The sequence below is a fragment of the Plasmodium reichenowi genome, chromosome 5 (genome assembly GCF_001601855.1).
Source record: "Plasmodium reichenowi strain SY57 chromosome 5, whole genome shotgun sequence".
NCBI lineage: Eukaryota > Apicomplexa > Aconoidasida > Haemosporida > Plasmodiidae > Plasmodium > Plasmodium reichenowi.
This window is the reverse complement of record NC_033650.1, coordinates 348,178-357,862: the sequence shown is the minus strand read 5'-3', so window position 1 is coordinate 357,862 and position 9,685 is coordinate 348,178. Positions and strand designations below refer to the sequence as shown.

The 9,685-nt window shown below is 18.0% G+C and overlaps 2 protein-coding genes and 1 non-coding gene across 3 annotated transcripts; 1 reads left to right on the top strand and 2 right to left on the bottom strand.

Annotated features, from left to right (window-relative positions):
- Positions 1-434: 434 nt before the first annotated feature.
- On the bottom strand, positions 435-514 carry PRSY57_0509800. Its single transcript has one exon. It is a non-coding gene; the product is annotated as a tRNA-Leu (tRNA).
- Positions 515-3,374: 2,860 nt separating this feature from the next.
- Positions 3,375-5,894, top strand: PRSY57_0509700 (topoisomerase I; the record flags this gene model as incomplete). The annotated part of the gene is made up of 1 exon (XM_012906168.2): positions 3,375-5,894. One exon carries the CDS (start codon positions 3,375-3,377, stop codon positions 5,892-5,894), a length of 2,520 nt encoding a protein of 839 aa, XP_012761622.2.
- A 426-nt stretch (positions 5,895-6,320) lies between these two features.
- Positions 6,321-7,640, bottom strand: PRSY57_0509600 (hypothetical protein; the record flags this gene model as incomplete). The annotated part of the gene is made up of 1 exon (XM_012906167.2): positions 6,321-7,640. The coding sequence occupies one exon, from the start codon at positions 7,638-7,640 to the stop codon at positions 6,321-6,323; it is 1,320 nt and encodes a 439-aa protein (XP_012761621.2).
- Between the last annotated feature and the right edge of the window lie 2,045 nt (positions 7,641-9,685).

The window sequence follows — 9,685 nt, the reverse complement described above, 5'->3', positions numbered from 1 at the left end:
TAATTCAATAATTTTTACAACATAAATTGTTCTTAACTTTATATACACATATATGTATAGTATGAATATAATAAATTTATTATTCACTTAAATGTAATTTTTTTCAAATATATGGTATCCATATAATAAGAATTAAAATAATAATATATACAGGATTTATAATTATTAAATTTTTTAAATATTTATTATTTTATAATTAAAGAAATATTTACTTTTTTTTATTATATTATAAAAATATTTTTTTTCTTATTTATCTACATATATATTATACTTAAATATATTATTTTATATATAAGGTAATACGTTTTTATTAATATATTAAATTACATATAGAAACTATTATTATATATATATATATATATATTAAACATATATTAATTCAAAATATGTTTCAATATAATAATCATAAAAGTTAAAATTAAAACCCAAAACCTTGTCAGGAGTGGGGTTCGAACCCACGCCCTTACGGACAGCGGCCTAAACGCTGCGCCTTAGACCACTCGGCCATCCTGACAACATAGTAATATATAATTTTTTTCTCTAATTGATTAAAAATTTATATTATGATATTTTTTAAAAAATCGGAAACATAATTCATTTTTCTTCATAATTATGTTAAATATTTACATGATATTTTTTATGAAACATTGTTCTATATATTTGAATATTAATTTTACGTATACTTATATATTAATTATTTTAATTTTATTAAAAAGTATATGTATTTACTATGACTTGTTTTTTACCTTATTTTTTTTTTATCGTATATATGCATGAATCCTAATAATGTACATAAGAATTCATAATGAAAAATTAAAATTTATAGGGATTTATGTTTAGTGAAAAAAAGAAGAAGAAGAAGAAGAAGAAGAAGAAACATTTACCCAATGAGAAATATTAAAAGACTTAAAAGGTATAAAATATATTTGGAATATCTGTTAATATTTTATTACTTTTAATAAGTTATTTTTAATATGTTTCTGAAAAATACAAAGACATATTTGGTTTAATAAAGTTGTAACAGAAAAGAAAAAAAAATAAATAAAAATTAATAGAATAAATTAAAAATGATTTATATATATATATATATATATCTAAATGATGAGTGAAATGAGATATTATGTTGTTTTTCTCCAAATTTAATTAATACTACATATTATGTTTATAAAATACAATATTGACTAATTCTTGTTTACTATATTATATATATATATATCTTTTTTTTTTACTTTGATATATATAAAAAAAAGAAATTCTTATAAAATAAAAATGAATACCTTATACAACTAGCTCAAAGGCGTAAATAAATTTGTAATAAATTTTTAAGAATAACGAAAATAAGCATACATATATAACTTTTTATAATGAAAATAAATACAGACATATATATTTTTAAAAAATATATAATATATTGATTTTAATAAAATTTAGGGCTTTATTATGTAAATGTAAATTATGTTTTCAATTTGAAAATTTTTTTTAAAGAATCTCATATATTATTACTAAATATATAATTTTACACTTTACAACTATTTTCAATTAGACTTTTGGAAAATATTATTTTATATATTAGAAAAAATTGAATAAATATTTTAAAATAATTGTATGAAGAAAAGAAAAAATAATAAAATAAAATAATAATAACAATTATTATGTATATTAAAAAAGCATAATATGTAATCATTTATTTTATTATTATATTAACAATAATTAAAATACAATTACACATGACTTGAATGACTTCATATTTTTCATAATATGATATAATATATATATATATTATGCACAATATGCATTTATTATATGTTATTATTCAAAAAAAGAAAAATAAAAGTATGCTTTTCTAGGAAATGTATTTTTTAACAGGTATACATCCCTTTGGACACATGTAATAAATTAAAAAAGTAAAACCAATAAAATAATAATAAAGGTGGACACTACAATATTATATAATGATATTTAAGTACTGTTGCGTGTATATAATGATTAATATACTTTTCTTTTTTTGGTATAATATATATATATTTATATGTTTTCCTTTATGAATTTATCATTTTTTTTTTTTTTTTTTTTTGATTTTTTTTTTTAAGAAGTATACTATTATAAATTTATTTCCGAATCACGTTTAAAACAAAAAAATATTATGAAGTGACTATTAGTTTCTAAAAGACAATTACATATGATAAAATTAATATATTTGGAAGATGGAAATATGAAATAATCATGAAAGAAAAAGAAAAATTTTTTTGGATATTACAAAGTTTTTTTTATTTACGATAATATATATGTATATTTATATATATATATAATATGTAAAAATTTATTATTTCTAATTCTAATTTTTATGTATTTAATGTTTGTAATTTATATGCACATATTTATGTATACATTTTTTTATTATACACTTATAATTTTTTTTTTTGTTTTGAAAGGGGGAAGGGCTGTTTTATTAGCACACTATAAAAATATAATATATATTCTTATATATATATATATTTTTAAGATCAATTTTAAAAGAAAAAAAAAAAATTTAACTTTTTAAAAAATATATTTTTTTGCTTTCTTTTTTGGGCGAGTGTTATATGAAAATAATTTAATTTTTTTGTTTTATTTTGTTTTTTATATAATTGGATTTATTATACATTTCATATTATTTGGTAAAGTTAAAAAAAGATAAAAAAAAAAAAAAAAATAATAAAATAGGGAAAACAAGAAGGATAAAAAAAAAAATAAATAAAATAAATAAATAAAGAAAGAAAGAAAGAAAGAAAAATAAAGAAAAAATTAGGGTAAAAGAAAAAAAATAAAGTTATCAAAAAAAGAGTACCTTTTCAATATAAAAATTTCTAAAAGAATATATATATTTATATATACAATATATGTTGTATGTATTTAATATGGAAAAGTAAAAGTTACAGAAAGATTGAGAATTATTAAATTGTAACTAAATGTAATATATTTTTTAAATAATAATTTACCTTTTCTTTATCCTTTTTTTTTTTTTTTTTTTTTTTTTTTTACACCCTTTTTTATGTAATAAATTATAATTGAACTCTTTTTAATTAATAATGCATTTTTAAGTTAATTTTACATATTTGAAGAATTTTTAAGTATCTAAAGAATTTATATGTTTATGTTTTTTTTTCATTATTATTATTATATATTTCTTCTTATTTGTAATTTTTTATGGAACGAGCATATGAAGATGAAACAAATTTAATAAATTGGAACAAAATAGTTTAAAATTTATATTTTTTTAAACACGAAAGTATTAGAAGCTTTTCCTATATATATTTATATTTATTTATTTATTAATTTATATATTGTACATTTTTTATATTTTTATTATTTTATTTATTTTTTAATTTTTTTTTATGCAATCAATGGAAATAAATGATAATAACAGTATCAAGAATGAAAGTACATCTGATGATGATATATTAATTAATAAAATTAAACAAAACTTCGGTAATAATAAATCATGTAATTCTAGATCTTCCAAAAATGATTCTATAAAAAACCAAAAGAGCAATTCTGAACTTGGTATAAAAAAGAACACAAAGAAATCATTAGGTATAAAAAAAGAGGAAGAAAAAAAAAAACAAATAAGCAAAAGAAAAAGTAATGAACTAAAAGAAAAAAATAATTTGAAAGAGGGAAAAAAGAAATATGTGGAAAAAAAATCTAGTACAGTAAAAGATGAAACAAAGTTAACGAATGTTATAAAAAAAGAAACTCAAAATAATAAGAAACCTAAAAAATTACTTAAAAAATCAGAAGAAAATTTTGAACCAATAAATAGATGGTGGGAAAAAATAGATGATCAAACAGATATACAATGGAATTATTTAGAACATCGAGGCTTAATATTTTCCCCTCCATACGTTCAACATCATGTACCAATTTTTTATAAAAGTATAAAAATTGAATTAAATGCAAAATCAGAAGAATTAGCTACCTATTGGTGTAGTGCAATTGGTAGTGATTATTGTACAAAAGAAAAGTTTATATTAAATTTTTTTAAAACATTTATAAATAGTTTAGAAAATGATAATATTATAAAACAAGAGAATGAAACGAAATTAAAAAAAGGAGATATATCTAATTTTAAGTTTATTGATTTTATGCCAATCAAAGATCATTTATTAAAATTAAGAGAAGAAAAGTTAAATAAAACAAAAGAAGAAAAAGAAGAGGAAAAAAAAATGAGAATGGAAAAAGAATTACCATATACATATGCGTTAGTTGATTGGATTCGTGAAAAGATATCAAGTAATAAAGCAGAACCCCCTGGATTATTTAGAGGAAGAGGAGAACATCCAAAACAAGGTTTATTAAAAAAAAGAATTTTTCCAGAAGATGTTGTAATTAATATTAGTAAAGATGCACCTGTACCACGATTATATGATAATATGTGTGGACATAATTGGGGTGATATATATCATGATAATAAAGTAACATGGTTAGCTTATTATAAAGATAGTATAAATGATCAAATAAAATATACTTTTTTATCTGCTCAATCAAAATTTAAAGGATATAAAGATCTTATGAAATATGAAAATGCTCGAAAATTAAAATCATGTGTTCATAAAATTAGGGAAGATTATAAAAATAAAATGAAAAATAAAAATATTATTGATAAACAATTAGGAACAGCTGTTTATTTAATAGATTTTCTAGCATTAAGAGTAGGAGGAGAAAAAGATATCGATGAAGAAGCAGATACTGTAGGTTGTTGTAGTTTAAGAGTAGAACATATTAGTTTTGCACACGATATACCTTTTAAAAGTGTAGATTCAAAAGAACAAAAAACAAATGATGAAAAAGGAAATAAAATACCTTTACCAATAAATTTAGAAAGTATTTCATCAGAAGATTGTTATATAACTTTAGATTTTTTAGGAAAAGATAGTATACGATATTTTAATACAGTCAAAATAGATAAACAAGCATATATTAATATAATAATATTTTGTAAAAATAAAAATAGAGATGAAGGAGTTTTTGATCAAATAACTTGTTCAAAATTAAATGAATATCTAAAAGAAATTATGCCTACTTTATCAGCTAAAGTGTTTCGTACATATAATGCTTCAATTACATTAGATCAACAATTAAAAAGAATAAAAGAAGTTTATGGAAAAACAACATATTCATTATATTCTGGTGAAACAGAATTACACAAATCGAAAAAAAGAAAATCTAGCCATTTAACTTCAGATACAAATGTATTAAGTGATGCAAGTGATTCTACTATTAATGATGTAAATAACGAGTATGATGAAAATGGAATAAATAAAAAACCATCATATGCTACTACTGTAGGAAAAGAAAATGATGTCGATGATAAAAACTCACCAATAGAAGTTGACGTTTCAAATATAAATGAACTTATTAATTTTTACAATAATGCAAATAGAGAAGTAGCCATATTATGTAACCATCAAAGAAGTATTCCAAAACAACATGATACAACTATGTCAAAAATAAAAAAACAAATTGAATTATATAATGAAGATATAAAAGAATATAAAAAATATTTGCAACATTTAAAAAAAAATAGTGATAAAAAATTTATCTTTGTTTCGAAAGTTTCTACTTTAGATGGAACTTTAAGACCAAATAAAGTCAAAGAAAATATGAAAGAAGAATCTTGTAAAAAAAAACTAATTACTCTTATAAAAAAAGTTGAATTATTAAATAACCAAATGAAAGTAAGAGATGATAATAAAACTATTGCTTTAGGTACATCTAAAATTAACTATATGGATCCAAGAATAACTGTTGCTTTTTGTAAAAAATTTGAAATACCCATAGAAAAAGTATTTAATAGAAGTTTAAGACTTAAATTTCCTTGGGCCATGTTTGCTACAAAAAATTTTACATTTTAAAAAATGAAATAAAATGAAATAAAATAAAATAAAAACAAAGTACAATAAATGTAATATTATTGTATAATAAATGATAGCACACATATGTACATATATACATATATTTCCCATTTTTACAATATAATTTTTTTCATACAAATTGCTTGCTCCTTTATATATATATATATATATATATATATATATTTATTTATTTATTTATTTTTTTTTTTTTAATTTTCCGATTATATTTTAAGTATACATATGTTTTATCATGTTTATGCTTTATACATAAATATACTTATTACATTATATACATACACACACACACACACACAAAAAAAAAAAAAAAAAAAAAAAAAAAAAAATTAATTAAAAATCACATTGTGTAATACAAATGAGATTTTTATTAAACAACATTAAATATTATAAAATTTTTATTTGTTATTATTAAAAAATTTCTAGTTCGATATGCTCATATGAATACATATCATCAATACTAACACAATCTTGTTCACAAGTAAATATTATAATATTACCTACATTAAAATTATTTATAAATTTTTTTAAAAAGTGATTCTTTTTTTGTTCAAGTTTTTTTTCAATCTGATAAATAAATGTAGAAAATAATTGCAACTCGAATACTAATTTATGCTTACAATGTGAACAAATCATATTCTTTTGTTTTATATTGGTTTTTGTAGATTTAAACATATATAAAAATTTTCCATTGTAAGAATATCTTAAGATTTGATTATAATTTTTACTTAAATATGAATAAAATTTTACGCATCCATTCAAATCATTTTCAAAACCTTCTTCATTATTATTACCTGTATTCACATCATCATTATCATTTTCATTTTCTTTATATAAACAGTCATCATCTTCCATATTATTTTTATTATTTTCATACATTTCATACATTTTTTTTGCTTTTTCATATAAATAATCTTTTCCACATTCTTCATCATCTTCTATTAAAGATATATAGTAGCAAGGTAAGTGATAATTATTACAATTATTACTTTTTAAAGTTTCAAGAGTTATATCATTACATTTATCTAATCCTTTCTTATTGTTATGTCCATTATTTGATTTTATTGCATCACAATTTATATGTTTATTAAAACATTCATTATTTACATTTGTATTGTTGTATTGATTTGTATTATGATCATTTTTATATTTTTCCTTAACATAATTTAAGCCTTCATTTAAAGAATGACTAAAAAGAGAACTACTTGATTTTTTATTATCAGTGTTTTTTTTTGAAAATAAGGAATTCCAATCAATTAGTTTTTCTTCTCTCGAATTTAGGTTTTCTAAAATAGAATCTTCTTTTTTAATATTTTCATTAGAAAAAATAGAAAAGGTACTATTTCCTTTATAATTATTATCATATATTAAATTACCATTGTTCTTTTTTTCCATATTTTTGGATTCGTCCATATTATTATTTTTTTGTATGCTATTATTTGTTAACTCATAAACTAATTTTTGTTTGCCCTTTATACAAACCCAATTATTTTTATTCATATTACACTTACTACTATTCATACAACAAAACATATATAGTACTCTAATATATTCATCATAAGATGTTGATAATTGAAATAAAAAAGTTAAATCCTTTTTACATATAGAACATTTCAAATTTAAATTTGTTGGTTCTTTATCATGTATCCAGATGGGTTCACCTCCAAATTTGGAATCATTCTTCAAGTCAAATTTGTTATCTATTTCGTTTGATAATTCTCCTATATACATATTTGTAGATTATCTGTTCCAATTTTTTGGATATTTTAAACATTTAAACATATTATATATATATATATATATATATTTATATTCTGGTTATTATAAAAACAGAAAAAAAAATTAATAATATTTTAAAAATTTTTTATACATAATTTAAACATTTTTTGTTTTTATATTCATTTTTATAAAGATCAATAAATAAATATATATATATATATATATATAATACATGATCATAGAAAAATTCTTAAATAATAAATATTTTGCATTTTTTATCTACAACAGAAATTTGTTTTGGATGTAGAGAAAATATTATTTTGATATATTATTAATGTTTATTAATATAATTTCATCATAATATAAATTATTATTATTATATATATATACATGTATAATTTTAAGCATATATATATTATATATATATATATATATATATATATATATATATAATATATAATATAATATATTTTTTCTTTTTAACGTATATATAATATATTTATTTATATTTTCTTTTTTCTTTTTATATAATTAATTCATAATCAATCTATCATTTCATTTTTTTTAATATTATCTTATAATTCAATGTTGTTATATACATATGTATAATAAATCCATAAATATTAGATTTATTTATTCCAAAATAAGTTAATCTGAATATTTATGTAAATGTATATATTTTTTTAAATATAAGAAATGATAACAAATGATTGTAAATTTATATTTAAAAAAATATATATATATATATATATATTTATTTATTTATATGTAATCACTCTATAACAACCGATTTCATAAAAAAAGAAAGAAAATAACATAAATATTTAAAAGAAAAGAAAAACGTTCATTTTTTTTTTCTTTTTTTTAATAAACACTCAATCATAGTTTACACAAATAAATCATTAGGATTATATGAAAGATGTTATATTCATTTTCCATTTTATGTAACCAAAAAAATTTTAATATATGTGAACGTTTTATTATATTTTTTACCCCTTACAATGAAATAAGTATGTAGAAAATAAAAATTGTTTAAAGTTTCAAAACCCTTTATTTCGTTATTTTTTGTAAAATATTTCTTTTATCATTTTGAAAAAAAAAACATTTTTTTTTTTTCTTTTAATCTTATTGTGGTAGATTAAATGATATATAAGTCTTCTTATTATTGTGTTTTCTTTTATTTTCATTAAATTGTAATATATATTTTTTTTTTTATAATTCATATATTATGAACAATAAAATAGGATGTCTTGACAATTATTTAGAATCATACGCATTCTTATGTTTATCCTAAAAAGAACTAAATTACTTAATATATACTCTACAAATAAAAAACATAATTTGTATCAAACAAATTAATCGAAAAAAACAAATTGACATAAAATAATTTTAGTAAATTCTTTCTTTTTATGTGCACATATATATATATATATATATATATATTGTTTATCATTTTATATATATAATAAAATATATCCATACATCTTTCTGAATATAAAAATTGGGAATTTTTTTTTTTTAAATATATTAACAATTCAGGAAAAAAAAAATATATGTAAGGTATTTTCAATTTGTGTACATTAATTTAAGGGAAAAAAAAAAAAAAAAAAAAAAAAGCTTTTGTGAAATAATATTATTATAACTTAAATATATATATACTCATTTATGAATATATAGAATATAAAAATTATTCAAGTATAATAAAATAAAAAAAACAAAAAAGAACTTATATATATAAATATATTATATATATACAATAATTTTCTTGTAAGTCTATATTATAACCTTAATATATATAAATGTTTTTCATCAGCATACAAAATATATATGATGTATAATAATATTTTTATATTTTATATAAATAACATCGCAAATGTAGAATTTTTAAATTCAAGTTTATTTCAAGAAAAAAATGTAAATCATAAAGAAAAATATATATATATTTTACTTCATATTATTTTATTTACATATTTTTTTTATTTCATTTTGTTATAATGTAAAAAGTAATAGAGTGTTAAATGTATTGAATAAACAAGGAAATCAGTTCAAAAATATAG